This window comes from Micromys minutus (genome assembly GCF_963924665.1).
Source record: "Micromys minutus genome assembly, chromosome: 33".
NCBI lineage: Eukaryota > Metazoa > Chordata > Mammalia > Rodentia > Muridae > Micromys > Micromys minutus.
In genome coordinates, this window is record NC_137968.1 from 2,505,137 (window position 1) to 2,523,052 (window position 17,916).

Genomic DNA, 17,916 nt, shown 5'->3' on the forward strand with positions numbered 1-17,916 from the left:
TGTCAGATATTCATGGGTGTTTTTCCCCGTGTGTGTGTGTGTGTGTGTGTGTGTGTGTGTGTGTGCGCACGTGTGAGTGTGTGTTGCTATATTTTATACACACAAGTACTTTTGCATTCCACTTGGCTATAATGTTTAGATAGCCACTATGGATACGATTTTCTTGATAAAATGTTTTCACTTTATTTATAGTTGAAGAAATACTTTAAAATTCTAAGAGCTTTTATAGTTTATGAACAAAATTTAATACATATATAATAAAAATTATAGTTACTAATCTTTTTAGTTTAAACTTACATGTGTTTAATCCACGTTTTTTCAAATTTTTCAAAGGTAGTTCACATTGGTATGTGCCATTTCTTTTTATTTTTATTCTTGCTAGTTTGATTTATGGATGTTTGAAATGTAATAAGTCATATTTAAAGTGGTATTTTGTATTCATAATGAAATTTTTTAAGGTAAAGGAGGCCTTATGTGCCCTCTCGATAACCAGGCGCATCCTGTATCTTTAAATTCATGCTCTTATCATAGGCTCATTTCTTAACATTTCAGCAGAAGACCTCGTATGACATCCTATATCTGCAGCTAGACTAAGACCTGTGTCCTTCCTTAGAAGATTAATATTTCCCTGGGCCTATTCATATGACAGATTCTATCCTTTACTTTGCCTTCTTGAGGAGAGAGCTTATATGCCATTTGTTTTGCTCTCCAGTACCCGAGGTAGCACTCAGTGAGTGAAGACCATCCCTAAGTGGTTGTGAAAGAGACTTGTGTCATTTATTGAGTCTGTTTCCCAGAAGTGATGGCCAAACTAAAACACAGTCTGTGTGTTCATCACATTCAGACTTCTATGGCTCTGTAAGACTTGTGTATGAGCAGGGTAAAGCCAATGAGAACCTGTGGTGTTTCCAGTAAGAAATTAAGACACAGCTCCTCAAATTGATGCTCACCTGCACCAGGCACCTCAAAGATGCAATGTGTCCCAGGGGCCCAGAAAAGTTCCATCTGTGTGCACAACCTGAGATGCTTTTTTCAGTGCAGAGGGAAGTCTGGGTGTCTGATTTTGAAGTTCAAAAATGGAATGCCTTTCAGCTTGAGTGGTTAAGGGTTTGAGCAACAGCAACCAACAGATTGGGAAAAAATCTTTACCAACCCCACATCTGATAGAGGTCTAATATCCAATATATACAAAGAACTCAAGAAGTTAGACACCAGAGACTCAAGCAATCCTATTAAAAAATGGGGTACAGAGCTAAACAAAGAATTCTCAATTGAGGAATATCGACTGGCTGAGAAGCACCTAAGGAAATGCTCAACATCCCTAGTCATCAGGGAAATGCAAATCAAAACAACCCTGAGATTCCACCTCACACCAGTCAGAATGGCCAAGATCCAAAACTCAGATGACAGCAGATGCTAGCGAGGATGTGGAGAAAAAGGAACACTTCTCAATTGTTGGTGGGGTTGTAAACTAGTACAACCACTCTGGAAATCATTCTGGTGGTTCCTCAGAAAATTGGATATAAATCCAGTTATTCCACTTCTGGGCATATACCCTAAAGATGCTCCAACATACAATAAGGACACATGCTCCACAATGTTCGTAGCTGCCCTATTTATAATAGCCAGAAGCTGGAAAGAACCCAGATGTCCTTCAGTAGATGAATGGATACAAAAATTGTGGTATATTTACACAATGGAGTACTACTCAGCTATCAGAAACAGTGACTTTATAAAATTCTTAAGAAAATGGATGCATCTAGAGAATATTATCCTCAGTGGGGTAACCCAGTCACACAAGAACAGACATAATATGCAGTCACTGATAATTGGATACTAACCCCAGAAAGCTCTAGACACCCCAGAAACAACTCACAGACTATATGAAGTTCAAAAAATAAAATAAAATGAAAGAAAGGAAGGAAGGAAGGAAGGAAGGAAGGAAGGAAGGAAGAAAGAAAGAAAGAAAGAAAGAAAGAAAGAAAGAAAGAAAGAAAGACCAAAAAGTGGAAGCCTCAGGCCTTAGGAAAAAAATAATAATAAGTGTATAGCACCCTCTCAGAGTGGGGTTCACCTAGACCTTAAATCATTAACCACTCAAGAACTAAGAAGATAGCCTTGTGGCAATTTTGGTAGGTAAAATTTATTATTTTTATTCTTTATACACCAAAAAAACTTTGATTATTTTTATGTTACGTTTTGTTTTACATGTACTTTATGATCTTTGTAAGTAGTAAGATTTCAATGCACACTATGAAAGCTTTAAAAAAAAATCAAGTACTGTCAAAAATGTGCTCATATACATTTATGCTAAAATACTTTTAAGAATCCGTACATGTATCTCTGGTTTTAAAAAAAAATAATAAAGTTGTGAGAAAAAAGAAGGGTTTGGGCTTTTACTTTTCTAGGCAGTGTGATGAGGAATCTGAGGAAGGGAGATTTGCAGAAAGGCTGAGGAGATAAACTGATAGCGTGTAAAAGCAGGAAACTGCTCTGCAGAAAGAGCCCGGGGCTAGAATTGGGGTAAATCTGTAGAGATTTACAGACAAGATCATTTTGATGGATTCAAGCTTACCACCTGTTAGAGCATGTCATGCAGTCAGCCTCACACTCAGGAGGGATTGTGCAGACGCGCGCGCGCGCGCGTGTGTGTGTGTGTGTGTGTGTGTGTGTGTGTGTGTGTGTGTGTGTCCTGCATACGTAGTTTTATATTTCTTCTTTCTCCTTCTGATGCCTATAAGTAACTCACCTTCGCATCAGCATCAGCATCAGCAGTCTTAGGGCCACCCTGCCTGTTTCTCAGCATCTCTGAACACTGGTGCGTTGCTGGCCTCATCTCCTACGCTGGCGCTCACGCTGTGTTCACTCAGACCGTGAAGACAAACTCAGGGTTCTCCGAAAGCTATGGAGTTTGTACATCATGAGAAAAAAAATACAGTTTTAAAAACCCATTTCAAATCTTTGGTAAAAACCCAAGGTATTAACTAATTTTTTATTACAATTACTCAAGTCAATTGTGTGTGTGATTTCCTTCCATGATCCCCAACTTTCTCTTGTCATGGAAGCAATTATTAATACTGATAAAATGAGTGCAACCTATTGGATAACAAAACCATGATATAATACATTTATTGTTGTCATACACATTTATTTGTGTAAGAAGAGGCATGTGTGTTAATAGCTACTTCATCAATAAGTGGTAAGTGTGTTTACCCTACTGAAAGTTAATGAGCTAATTGTTGACCTTTAACAAATGCTGTGAATAGTAGACCATTTAGAATAAAGTTCTTAAATATTTAAAGATAAGATTTTAAAATATGTTGTGGATTTAGGGCTAATGTTAATTTTGGGGTTTTTTTTGTTTGTTTGTTTTTTTTTTTGTTTTGTTTTTTTACTACTTTAGTAAAGTTGTCTGTGTTTAAGTTAGTTTTTCCCCAGAAGTTTCTAATATAAAAGTATCGCTCTCCTGTTGGGAAGAATGTGATCTTGAAAGATGTCATATTATGTATACACCTGCATTTGCTTGAAACTTGGTAGCTTGATAAATTGATAAGATAAGTGGGTCATATGTTAAGTTTTCTGAAAAACCAACCCAGAGATCCTAATAAGAGAATGTTACACATTTCCTTTTAAACACTAAAAAGTATTTCTCAGGGCTCTTAAATTACCATATTCTGATACCAAGGGAAAATAAAATCTGGACTTAGAGTTCTGTTGTACTTGGAGGTTTTCCGGACAGGAAGGAGTCTGGATGCAGTGCAGTAAGCCACAGTAGCAGTGGGGCTGCAGGTGAAGGCCGCAGCTGTGCCCTCGGTGCAGTGCGGTCCAGCGGCGTGCCGGAGCACTTCCTGTGCACAGACAGAGCTTGCTTAACTCTGCTTCCCAGGAGCGGATCATATTCAAATGTTATAAAATCATCATTTCCTGCATTTGAATACTTGTGGTTTCTCAACTGGTTCCAATATTACAAGGGTGTGTGTGTGTGTGTGTGTGTGTGTGTGTGTGTGTGTATCCATAACCATGTGACTTTCATTAGCTGATATATAAAAGTTTTTCCTTCTTAAGGAAAAAAAAAGACTAAAAGGCAGATACATGTAAAAACATAAGCAGAAGCATCAGATGTTAAACACTTACATTTTACCTCATTAAATGGGACATGTTTACAATGAAGTGGAAACACAAAATAAGCAGATTTTTGTGGTCAAAATACATCTTATTCCCTTTTTAAAACTATGCTCAATTTTCATGATTCTATGTGATTACTGTGCCTCCTCCTCTGCATTATATGTAACTGCATGTAAGAAGTAGTTTTATTTTTAAAAAGACAAGCCCAACCCCGTGGGAGACTACAAACGCCTGTCATTGTGCAGGAGCAAAGCTTGTTTTAGCTTAACAACAGTTCGACATTTCCGCTGCTGTGTGTTCATCGTGTTTCTATGCGCACTTCGTCTCCGGGTCACTAGGAAAGCTATCTTGGGCTCAGGGCTCAGCCTCAGTTCACCAGCTCTCCGCGTTTTCTCCTCCGCCACTGCTTACCTGCGTCTGTCTTCATGGTGTATTGTCTAGGGACAGATTCAGTCCTGTCACCACCTTCACGTGGTCATTCGTGCACAATATAGACTTCTATATTTTTAATGTAAAAATAATGTTTGTTATCAAAGAGTCTGACAACAGATACTCTATCAATGGTACAATTTTCTGGTACAAAAAGCAACTCCACCCACCCCTGGGGATATGCGTCAAAAATAACTGGAGATATTTGGTTAGGTTTGAAGTCACTTGGGTCAGTGAAAGGCAGAATGAAGTGAGCTGATCAGAAACTCGAAGAGGGAACGGGGTGATAAGAGCTCTGTGGAGTTTTCGGTGCGGTGTGTGGTGGGGGCTGCGCTGGAATGGATGCTTTGCCCAGGCAGGTTCACGGGGTCTTTAGCAAACAACTACAAACTTATTGGTACCCAGTCTTTCAGGAAATGTCTGCTTAATCCTGAAGTAACCACTAAGCTAACGAAGCAGAGACTCTAAGGGCTACAGAACTGTATGCGTTAGTTTTCCATTATGGAAACAGTAACAGGCAGATCATTTATAGAAGTACCAGTTTCAACTCAGGTGACAAATCTGGAAGCTCAAGGGCATAATAGTAGCATTTATTCGGGTATGGTGAGGGCTCAGGTGATCACGTCTGAATACAGAAAGTCAGGAGAGAGTGAAGGCCGGGATAGGCTTTGCTAACAACCTTATCTTTCCGAAGGTTCTCCAGCGACCTACATTTTCAAAATTCGGCAGCTTTATAGCACCATGCGGAGGTCACCCTACATGAAACTTTACAGGGACAGAGAACACTCATATCCTAGCAGAGACTCAGTCCTCACAGTCCAGTGCATAACTAGCAGCAAGCCCTGATGCAGAGGAAGGACAGACGGCCATGTGGGAGGCCAGGTCCCGTCCTCACAGCTGGCATAGTTTATTACTATTCAAAATACCAAAATACCAAGCTTTCAGCAAAAAGTCTCATGAGAAAGACAGAGATAGGAAAGTATGGCCACAGCCTGGAGGTCTCTAAAGAACCCTCAGTGCACACTTGAGGCAGGAGGGGGTGCAGTGGGAGAGGAGACCAGACTGTCTTTGCCTCCCTGGGACTGCGCTGATAAAAGCAGCACCTTTCCTGCTTTCATGCAGTGCCGGGACCAGAGCTGAGGTCCTCATGCTCACGCTGAGCTGTCTCCCCGTCCCTCTAGTCAGACACAAGCATCTTTAAATGTGCACACAGAATAGTTGTATCTAAAGGAATAAAAGCAGATGTAAGCATGATGGCTCCCAAGTAGGTAAGACTCAGAAAGGCAAATTTCAATAGAACGTGGCTTGTCTGAAATGTTTAGGATAGGAAGGATTTCAGATTCGGGGGCTGTATATTATTTGAATATAAATGGAGTGTACTGGAAATGTGACCCACACTCAAATATGAGATTCATGTATATCCTACATATGCTTTACACCTGCGGCCTGGTAGTAACTTCCTGTGATACATTTACTAACGTATCGGGCAGCCCGGGCGACTGTGTGGGTGCTGACGTCACCCACTGGGATGGGGTTGGGTGACTAGCCTCTGGAAAGGACATTTGTGGTATGTGTAGGTTAGAGGAAGGGAAACACATAACCCACTCTAGTAGAGACAGTGAGGACACAGTGCGGACAGCACGGGTGTCAACTGTGTCATGTACAACTTACTCCAGGGTCCTCCTGCCTCGCCCTGCCATCGGGGGCACACGGAAGCACAGTGGCCAGTGAGGTCGGGTGGGAGTGCAGACTGCCTAGGACTCTGAAGCAGGGAGCTGACCGGGGACAGAGAGACAGGAAGGGATACATCCCAGTTTACATGGTGACTGGGAAGGAGGAAAAGCACGGGGCGTGGCGACTGAGTCTTGATGTACAAGAGATAGGACCAATGGCCGAGGTTTTAAAAGGAACCCATAGCTATTTCTTTCAGACTTCTCTGTATGCCATGTTCCTGGCTGACTATTCATAAGGAACTGTAGCTGCACAGGGGCTTGCATATAGCACATTCTGAGCAGCGTTTTCGAATGATTTACTGCAGCTGGGGTATAGCTCTTGCTTAGTGAGAGGCCCTGGCTCGCCCTCCTGGGCTACCCACACCCCCAGTTAATGAGCAGAGTGAGCTGGGGAAGAGATAACGGCATCCTCTGAAGTGCTGGGCTAGTCACCGTCACCCCAGGCACTGGCTCGTCCCAGAGAGGAGTTTGCCGTGGGCCCATTTGTAAAGCACCCGCTTTTGCTCACTCACCTCCTTTGTCTCTCGGAGAGAGCTGGCACCCCCAGCTAGTTTCCAGATAAGTAGTGACATGACAAAACTAACAGTTGAACATGGTCACATTGTTCTTACAGCTTCATATGGTAGCAATTAATTATTCCCAAGGAGGAGTTGGCTCTGTTTTGTGTGATCTATTTAAAATAAGTTTAGTATGAGCTTTTAGGTTTGAAAGAGACCATGTGAATGATTTTTAGTTATATATCTATAACTAAGGATTTATTACTAATGCCTGTGCTGAATAACTTGAAAGAAAGATGACTATTCCAAGAAAGGTTGGTTGCCAAAAACTGGTTTAGAGCCTGACTATCTAGTACTGAGTCATGGGAAGTGGGAACAAGTAAATTGGTTTCCCTGGAAGACATTCCACATGGAGCACATGGTACATTTCAAATGACTGTCAAGATTATATTTTTTTATTACATTTTGTTTTCCTATTCACTATTTGACAGGACCTAAAAAATTAGCCAGCCATACATAATAAACTGTACTCTAAGCATATGTGGCCTTTGCACATGAATATATTTTATGCTGTATATCTGCCAGTTGGTAAAAGCACATCTTTTTATGCATTTAAAATCTTATTTCACAATTTGTTTCCACTTGATGGCTAATTTGGGAAGATTTGCATGTGTGTTGGCCATTTAAAATATTTTTGGTACAAAGAATATTCTGGCACTTAATTTATTTTTCTTACTTACTAGTGCTGCCAAGTCTATTAGCAGTTACAACTCCCTGCCTGTCCTCGTTTGAACAGTTCCATGTCTTTGTGCCACTGAAGTGAGACTCAGTCCCTCTACAGCACCGAGACAAAGGGGCAAAGGGACCGTCTTCCTGCGCACCTGTGCTGCTGGACAGAAGAGACTTAGCAATCCAAGTCTACACCTCTGCCTCAACTGTCCATCCCTTTGTCTTACCACAGCAGATGAGCATAGGGTGCTTAGTGAGCACTCAGCACTCCTGACTCCAGTACTGACTTGTTCCTGATACTCTGTTACTCCTGACTCCTGTACTGACTTGTTCACGATACTCTGTTACTCCTGACTCCAGTACTGACTTGCTCACGATACTCTGTTACTCCTGACTCCTGTACTGACTTGCTCACGATACTCTGTTACTCCTGACTCCTGTACTGACTTGCTCATGATACTCTGTTACTCCTGACTCCTGTACTGACTTGCTCATGATACTCTGTTACTCCTGACTCCTGTACTGACTTGTTCCTGATACTCTATTACTCCTGACTCCTGTACTGACTTGTTCACGGATACTCTGTTACTCCTGACTCCTGTACTGACTTGCTCACAGATACTCTGTTACTTACTCCTGACTCCTGTACTGACTTGCTCACAGATACTCTGTTACTTACTCCTGACTCCTGTACTGACTTGCTCACAGATACTCTGTTACTCCTGACTCCTGTACTGACTTGCTCACGATACTCTGTTACTCCTGACTCCTGTACTGACTTGCTCATGATACTCTGTTACTCCTGACTCCTGTACTGACTTGCTCATGATACTCTGTTACTTACTCCTGACTCCAGTACTGACTTGCTCACTAATACTCTGTTACTTACTCCTGACTCCCATGCTGCCTTGCTCACGGATACTCTGTTACTTACTCCTGACTCCCATACTGACTTGCTCACTGGATTCTGTTACTTACTCCTGACTCATGTACTGACTAGTTCACAAATACTCTGTTACTTTCCTTGCTCCTCCCAGTGAGCTGATCTCTGAGGATGTCCAGGCAATGGATGATCACAACAGAAGGAAGATACAGTAAAGAAGGCACCAGCCTTTCAACACACACATTTCTTCCTCCAGTGTGTATGTAAGTTTGCAGTTCAGAGTACCACACTCTCTCCTAATCTGGGGAATCAGGGAGAGAAACTCAGGTTATCTGGCCTGCGTTAAGGCACCTTTACTCATTAAGCCATCTTGCAGTTCCTACATTTCTTATTATTAGCTTATGAGGAAATATTTCCATTTTATAGCTCAGCTAATTGTGGCTGGTATAAGGAACTTGCTTGTAGATGCAGTCAGTGGCTATAAAAACTATGCGCCTTCATTAGTTTAAGAAGAAAAATTTCATGTCATTTGCCATTTACAGTTCCTCTTTATTCCTGAGAATTTCATAATACACATCTATTTCGATCAAATCCACCCCGTCTCTCCACTACCACCCTACCCCTAGCATTGTGAGTGTTTTCTCTCTCGAATCCACTGAGCACACTCAGCACCTGGAGCTGTCTGTGTGTGACTGTTGGACCATATACTGGAGCGTGGGTAACCTTCCATGAGCTGCATCCCTGAGGAAAACTGACTCAGAGTCCCTCCCCGAGTACCATCGATTGTGAACAGCTTCTCAGCTAAGGATGCGATTCCATGAGCCTAACCTTGCTGTGTGTTTGGCTGGTTTACCCTTGTGCAGGTCTTGTGCATGGAGTCACAGGCATTATGTGTTCTTGTGTGTTCATTATATGTTCTTGTGTTCTTATGTACTTTTAAGTTTTTAAAGAGTAGATTCTTTGGAAACAAAATCAATGTTCAATTTTGTCATTTCCTCTAGGCATTTAAACTTTATTCAGGCAGTTTTAATTCAAAATACTCTTTCAACACTTGGGATGTATTCTCCTTCTTCTTAGTGCTATGATATCTGGTAAGAAGTCAGATGTTAATCTTAACAACTGTCCATATATGTAATGAGCTGCTTCTCTTGTTTCTAGAATATTTTGTCTCTATGGCTGTATTTAAGTGTATTCACCGGGACTTAAACCAGCCTCTTAGATACATAACGTCTTCCCTTTTCTATCTGGACTCCCATTCTGCATGTGTTAGTGATGGTTTGCCTCAGGTGTCTCTTCCCCCATGCTATGCAGACTCAATAGTCTTGGCCAGCACGTCGCCATCTTTCTAAGCCAGCTGAAGTCTGCCATGCAGCCCCTTCGACTGAATGTATTTAGTAGTTACATTTTCCAATCCAAGACTTGCTATTTGTTCTAATTTTTCACAAGTTAAGCATATCCAATATGAAATCCTAAACTACTCTGCAATTGAGAACTGCTTTAGGGCTGAAGTGCTAGGAGAGCAGAAAACCCTACAAGTAATTCTGTGACAGGTGCAATCAAAGCAGTCTGATTTGTGCTCAGTACTCTCTGAGCAGTCAGGGACCGTCCCCTGCTACCCCGTACTCTTAATGTCTCAACCTTAGATCTCCTAAGGGGTTGCCTTCCTGTCACACCACTTATATTCATTTTCTATATCATCCAGAATCTGTCAGAAATGTTAACTTTATTGCATCATTTTCATGTCCTCCAAATGCCATTAACATAAAGTTAAAATCCTCACTTTGGCTTAAAAATAGCTTAGTTTTATTAGCCTCATTTTGCAAATTAGGAATGTATAGTTAGATTATGCTCATTAAGTTAACAAAAAGCTGTGGTTTATTTTCTAGGACCAGGATTTTTCCCCCTTTTATTGATTTTTTTCCTCACTGATATGATTTCCTCTCCCTCTGCCCCCCCCCCACTTCTTCCTCACCTCCCTCCCTTATGGATCCACCCCCATTTTGGTGTCTTATTTGAAAAAGGAAACAGGCTTCTAAAAGATAAATAATAAAATATAATATACTAAGGTAAAACAAAAACTAACACGCCGGAATAGGGCAAAGCAGACAGAAGAGAAAGAGCCCTAGAAAAGGCCCAGGACACAGATGCAGGTGGAGAGACCCTCGTCAGCACACTCGAATCTCCTAAAACACTAAACCCAGGAGCTGTAAAGAATACAAGGACCTGTAGGGTGAAAAGAGAGAAAAAATATAAGTAAAAATGTGAAAATTTTAAAATATTAAAAGTCCTGACATGACATTAAGAGACAAGGGATCTCCGGAGGTGCCCAGGACCAGGATTTTTCCCACACGAAGCACTAGTGAGGCTTTCTGTTCGAATGTTAGGGTGGAATGATTTAAAGGTGACTATAGAGTTTGCTTCTGTCAGTGAACTGTTCAGTGTGTGTCTGAAACACTGAATAAAGTGACCTTTAAAACACTGATATGTGTTAGTGTTGGCTTTAGTGGAAGGGGATAAATGCACCTGCTCATCTGTTTTCACAGATGTGTCTAGTGAACCTGTGTCAGCCTCTCTCTCATATTCCTTCCTTTCCTGCTCAAACCTTCCTTCCAAGAACAGCTCCTGCACCATGTCTTCACTCTGTGTAAAATCCACTGAGTTTAATCATATTTCCTTATATGAACATGGCTGAGAGACTGTTTACTGTGAGCAGCTTAGCAGTGGCTACACCCCGACAAAATGACACTTCTTACCGGAGCAGCATCAACTGCCAGGAGTCCCACAGGCCAGTGCCAACAGACCCCGTCATGTGTAGTCATGTATAGATGACCATAGCCAGTTTACGAAACTAGGCATGGTTTCCTCTCCTGCAGGAATACTCAAATCAATCAGAAAGCAGAGGTCACCCCTGACACTTATGCCACTATTGCCCAGAGGACATATTTTGCCTGGCAGATCCTCAGTGCAGCTTTCATTAATGGGTGAGACTGTTGATAACCTTTTCCCTCCCAGATCCCTGAATAGCACCTTCTGACCTTTTGAGAGCCAGCCTTCTAACTGGAGAAAGAAAGCTTTCCAGTTAGCTCCATCTTGATTTCTTTATGTTCATAAACCAAAGGGTATGGCATTGAAGTCAAATATATTCTTAATTTTTGTAAATACGTGAATAGGCATATAATTTTAATGTTTTCAAGTAGACTTTCATGTTAATTTATTAATTTTCTCCATTAAGCAATAAAAATAGGACATATAATTGAAAATCTTGACACACATAATTGTCATGTAGTGGAATCAATAGTTTTCTATTGTTTACAGAATTTTTTAGAAGCTTGGCATGTTCCAGTTGAGGTGTGTTAACTGTAGAGATGGCCCCTGACTCCTCATTTTTGTACAGTTGTTTTCCCTCCATCCCTAGTGCTGGGTCAGCGCCGCTCATTCCCACACTGCTTCCAGAGTGGATGCTCTCCAATCATAGACTGATTCCATTAGAGCTGACTTCTGTCCTTCCCTCTGATCCTCAGTATGACAGACAGCCAGTTTTCATTGACTATAGTGTGTTAACTTTGATGTAGAACTTCTGGTTCAGAGCCAGAAATGTATTTTTAAACTGTATGGAAGATGTAAACCTCTCCAAGAATGCAGAACTTTACATTCTGCTATCTGAAATATGTTGATCTGCTTTTGCAAACTGCAGTCTTCCACCAAGGTTCTTACATGCCTCTCTGAGGTTTCTGTGCACCCCATTCCCACATTTCTTCTATCCCTGGTTGTGAGTCATTAATCTAAAGAACAGGCTCAGTGCTTTCTGAGAAGACTCGCAGAAAGGTAGCATTTGATTGGACTTTGAAAGACAAAGAGAATTTAGACACAAGAGAATAAGAAAATAGGTATTTCAGATAGAACAGAATACAGAAATAATGACCCAGGGAGGAGAGGCTACAGACAAGCTTGCCATGAGTAGCACGAAGTGGGAATTACTGTCTCTTTCTTTTTTCTTGAATTTCTTGCTGTTTTGTTTTGTTCTTTTAGCACAGGTTATCCCCAAATACCCTATGTGCCACCTAGCTGAGCATGACCTTGAACTGTGAAGTGGCTTCTGTTAGGATCTGCTTTAGCCCTGTGAACGCTGGTGTTTCATGCTTGCTATGGAAAGTGTAAAACTCCCAGATCAGAGATAAAAGACAGCATTGCTGACAGCCAACATGAGCATCACATTTGCATTGGGTTCCCCTTGCCTTCTACCAAGGGCCATGCAGAACGCCTGGGGATGCTGTGCTGAGTGGACCCCGGCACAGCTGCGCCCTGTGGAGCCAGCCTGGTGCACTCTGTACAGCACATATGTGTTCTGCCATATGCTTCTCACGTTCTTTGTAAGAGCGCTCCTATCTGCACCAACAGTCCCTGTTCTCTTAGTGACTGTCTCAGCATGCATACTTTTTTATTTTTGATTTTTATCAGTGAAGGTTTTTCTAGCTCTTAAGTTAACCATACTTTGTTCTTCAAAATCAAAATTAGCAGCTTTCTTTCGTGCTCTGACTTTGTAGCTTCTCTGGTTTATCCTAAACTTACTTTTCTGTGGCAATGGTGATCTCTCTGGGGTTTCCATCTCTCAAGCTTGTCTGAAAGTGCACTCTTACTAGGGAGGGACTGGCCTCTCACTGTCCCTTGAATGTATTAGTATGTGAGCTCCAGCCTCGTCGGCTGGATACTGCGGTAGAGAAGAAGTATGAAGATTGTTCTCCATTATTTTTCCTCTGTAGAGAAGTCTGTAGGTGTTTTGACTATTGAGTCTTTTCATTTGAATGATTCTTCTAGAGCAAATCGGGTTAATGTCACTGGGAAAAAAAGCTCCCAAAATGTCTTCCTATCGAGTCACAATGTTCTAACTCCTGTGACAGTTTAATTCACGTTTCAGCAAGTACACTGTATAGCTTCACCTTTATTAATTTGTTAACTTTTTATTCATCTGTTTTATGTGCATGGGTATTTTCCCTGCATGTGTGACTGTGCATCACATATGTGTGTGGTGCCCTCAAAGGTCAGAAGACTGTCATATCTCCTGGAGTTAGGGCTGCAGATACTTGTGAGCTGCCACCATCTCGGTGCTAAAAGCTGAACCTGTTTCTCCTGCAAGAGCTCTGAACCATCTGTCCAGCCCCATAGTTTCTGATTTCTAACTTTTCATTGTTTCTTTATTTTCCTATAGGTCCCCTGTAGTTTGGAATATTGGGATGAACTCCAGAAGGTTTTTGTTGCGTTTCAAGAATTTAGTCTGTCTGAAAGCAAAGTTTGTGAATTGCAGTTGCCAGATGTCAACCTCGTGCATGAGCAGAAGAAACTGGTGTCCTCTGATCTGTGGAGGATCGTCCTAAACAACAGCCAAAGCACAGCAGATGACCAAAGGTAAGAGAGCCAGATGAGAGGAACAGAGAGTGGCTCAGGAACATCTCCTGTGCCTCGTCACTAGGCCAAACATGGGTATCTGATACTGTCATGTCCCTGACGGCCGATAAATGAAGTAACACTCACTACCGCTGTCTTACTACTGTAGCCTGAGAACCCTTGCAAGAACCTGTTCCCTAACTGTAAAGGAAAAATGATGCATGGAACCAACCAAACAAAGAAATCTATTATCCTGAACCCTAAAATACAGAGGAAATAGCTCAGAATCTTGATGGGCTAGTTAATATTGGGAAGCTAACCCTAGAGAAGGAAAAGAAAGGTTACATAAATGTAACTGTCTACATCTAAAATCAAAGTTTTCAAATATGTTCATCTTTAAAGATTTTTTTTTTTTAACTTTAAGAGGTAAATCTGCAGATACTAGGCAAACATGGCCGACCAAGTCCAAAGAGCTCACGTTGCCTGTGAGGTGATGTTGGTCTCAGTGACTTTCAGAAGCTGTAGTCTTCAAGTATTCTGAATCATGTTTCCAGAACTTCTTAATCCACATATAATTCCACACTATTCCCATTTCTGGCATTTGCCTTCTTGGTGTATTTATAAACTTAAAGAAAAATGGCTTCTGCAGATACTCAGCACATCTTTGGATTTACTTGCCCCACTAAGCCTCTCTGCTTATGCTTTGTGAAAGAAAGAATGTGAGCCTGCGTCAGGGCGCGTCCCTGGGAGGAGCCCGGGAGCCGTGACGCCCACCTTCCGTCCTCCTTGTGGTCAGCCCTAGTGCCTTTTCTCACTGGAAACCACTCACACACTAATGAGAAGAAGACATACACCGCTCCAGTGTGTTTGCAAATCAGCCATTGTTTTGTTTGGTTTACGTGACTTTAGTCCTGTCCACGTGTAATAATCACAACACAGTGTGAGTACAACAGTACTCATGTCTACTTTGTGTTTAAATGGTGGCGAATGGTTGTTCTCCTGAGTATTTATCTGTATCGATAATGTGTGCTGTCCGAGCTCTGGCCCTGAAGTAACTCTGGTTAGCACTTTGTAAGTTAATGGTGTCTTCCATTGACTTCATTGCATGTTTCATAGTTGTAATGTTTTTAACTTTATATATTCTATCTCCAGGTCATCTAGGCTCTTTAAAAACACTTACCTTCCAGCATACCATATTGTCAGTGAAAGCATGAGAGGGGCAGGTCTTGATTTTACCACAAGTCAAGGGGCACCAACACTCCAGGGAATTAGCAGATGTGGAGGAAGATTGTTTCCAAAGGAGAGGTTACCTCATCAGAATCCAGGTTTCGCAGAATAAGCTGGAGACAGTTAGGCTAATGTTTAAGAACTGTTTCGTTAAGAGTATCCAGTTACAAATTATTTCTTTATTTGAATTATGGAAGAAGGTATTTTCACCATGGAAAGGAGTTCTCTAGACACGGTGAGGACTCTGAAGCATTCGTAAGCATTTCTGCTGTGACTTTGGCACTGTTGAAGAGTGAGACCCTGAGAGGACGAACGTGTGTGCAGTCATCACGTGAAGGCACTTTTCCATCGAGCTGCTGACACTGCAGTCTCAGACCTTTGGCCCGGGGTGGGGAATTTCCCCATTACCTAAGATTTTGCAATTAATCTTATTTTAAATGGTTTAGGATGAATGCCTCTTCAAGTAGAAACTGATATTAATGAAATTTAATTATAATTGGTTTAGAATTTAGCATAAGAAATCACAGTTAATATTGAATTAAGTTGGGAAAGCAAGTCTGGTCTGAAAGTGGAGGGCCATGAGGCAAAGACCACAGACGGCTGTTTCAGAGAACATGCTGAAAATGGACACAGTTGATGTGACGATGTTCCAGGGGCGTTGCTGTTGTGGATTGCTCTTGTGTTGCGAGAGAGCTGCTTCTAGAACAGGTTTTATAAAGCTTGATGCCACTGAGCAGTGAAGAAAATTATTCCAGTGGTGTTAAAGTAAGACGCAGAGGAATATAATTTGAGAGGCAGCTTGAAAAAGTGTGGCAAGCTTGAGACCTAGAAGGTAGAGAAGCAAGCAGATGCGGAGGGAAAGAGTTGTTATAACCGGATGGTCATGCTCCCGTGGACAGACATTGTCATCTGGACATAGCGTGCTATTGGTGAGCATAACTGGGAGGTGGGTCTGCTGGGACCCGTTGACCACGAAGGTCATAGAGTTAATAGTGCATGAGGCTGCGATGGCAGCAGCGGTGGCAGCAGCGGTGGTTATAGGGGTGGGGACGGTGGATGTAATGGATCTGGAGGTGACAGTGGCAACACTCAAGAGCGGGCAGCACAGTGGAGCTGGCCGGGTGGCGTGGCATAGGGCGCGGGCACTGAGGACGTGAGAGCAACGCTGACGGACCAGCCAGGGAGGGCGTCAGGGTCACCGTGGGGTGGGGGCAGGAGAGCCGCAGGCTCAGCAGCTCAGCGGCCTCCCAGGCACAGAGCCAGGGCTTTGAATTGGCCGACCCCAAACCTACCCCATCCACGGTTCTACAGATCCAACGCTGCAGGATCTTCATGACGCAGGGCACCAACAGGACATGGGGGAGTCCTGGTGAGGATCCAGTACTGACGGGGTAGCAGACGTGGGGGGCCTGGAAGCAGATGAGCGAGTCGCCTGATGAACATTAACAAGTAAAGGTGTGGACAGAGAGTGACACTAGTTTCCACAGCAGGACTCCTCCGCTGGGGAGGTTGCAAGGACACGGCGCATTTTAAAGGGAGGGGCAGATGAGTGGGATCGGGATGCATGATTGAAATTCACAAAGAGCCAAGTGGCCACTGTGGTCCAGTTACAGTAGGAGGGGCTGTGGTGGAAGAGGTACTGGGTAATGGGTTTGGAGGTGATGGAGAGCTACAGTGGTGGCACCAGAGGTGATGATGGAGGTAGTGACAGTGGGGACAGTGGATTTGGAAGGGATGGTGGCCACTGCGGTAGTGGCTGTGGTCATAGTTATAGGAAGTTATAGGTGTGTACCGGATATAGAAACAATGTGGTGGACATAGGCAAAGGACGGTGTGGTTACAAAGGAGGCCATTTTGGAGGTAACTATGGTGGAGGAAACCGTAATGATTTTGAAGTTGTAGTCGCCAACAGCAATCCAGTTAGGGTCCCCTTGGGACAGTGTTGGGTGAGGACACTCAGGCAGTCCCTGTGGTAGGTAAGTGACCTGTAAGGTGAGGTAAAAGCAACAGATAAGTCCACAGTTCTTAGCAGGAGAAGGTGAGGGGTTGTCAGAAAAGCTGCAGGTTCTTTTGAATCTGCCATCGTCAGAAAAGTTATTGCAGCTTGTGGAAAACCCCTCTTGTTCAGGGCTTCAACAGCAGTTTACAAAATGTACAGCTATTGATTAACGCAACATAGTATCAGTTAGATGGACACCCCTGGGGTTTTTCCTGTGTGAGTTGTCTCTTTCTCTAGTCATTTTGTCAGCTGTGATTATTACGGAGACTCAAGAGTCAAGAACTGTGAGCTTTCAGCGTTTGCATGATTCTGTTTCCCTACATTTCGGTGTAAAGACTTGAACAAAATGAAGTTTTGAAGGTCTTTCCCTGTGAGTTATCAAGGAGAGACCATTGCTGGTTACTGTCCTGTATAAATTTTCCTAGAGTTAACTAAAGAAACGCCTGCTGACTTGAAGCTTAAGGGGGCTATTCCCCCATTTCCAAAACCATGTATGAATGAGTATAAGGTGGGGTAAATAGATGTCTGTATGTTTGTCTTGTGTGTTTTAGACGATTAGGGTCGGGTAACGATGTCAGCTCTTTGTGAATTTAATAGCATTAAGAGTAACTTAAAGGGAAAAAAAGTCCCTGTTTGGCAGTTTTGCATTTTCTTTCAAAATGTAATCATGACGTTAGCATGTAACATGTCTTGGGTACTAGCTATGTTAGCACAACTGTTCCACATTTACATGGTCACATTGAAACTGCTGCCAATGGTTTGGGGGCTGACCCATGTCTGCTGCTCTCTGCTCAGACTCTACCCCTCACCCAGCGTTCTTAACTTAGGTTCCAGGACAGCTGAGTATCATGTCTGAGCAAACCACAGGTTTGTGTTCCACTCTCCGAGTTTTACAGCTCGAAGCCCATAAAC

General features: G+C 42.6%; 1 protein-coding gene across 1 annotated transcript in view; it reads left to right on the forward strand.

The window, feature by feature from the left end:
* The window catches only part of VPS13B (vacuolar protein sorting 13 homolog B), a 425,975-nt gene that overhangs the window by 330,256 nt on the left and 77,803 nt on the right, over positions 1-17,916 (forward strand). The window contains exon 40 of the mRNA XM_080909429.1: positions 13,603-13,799. Within this exon, the coding sequence (XP_080765555.1) occupies positions 13,603-13,799 (197 nt within the window). The remainder of the gene's footprint in view (positions 1-13,602; positions 13,800-17,916) is intronic.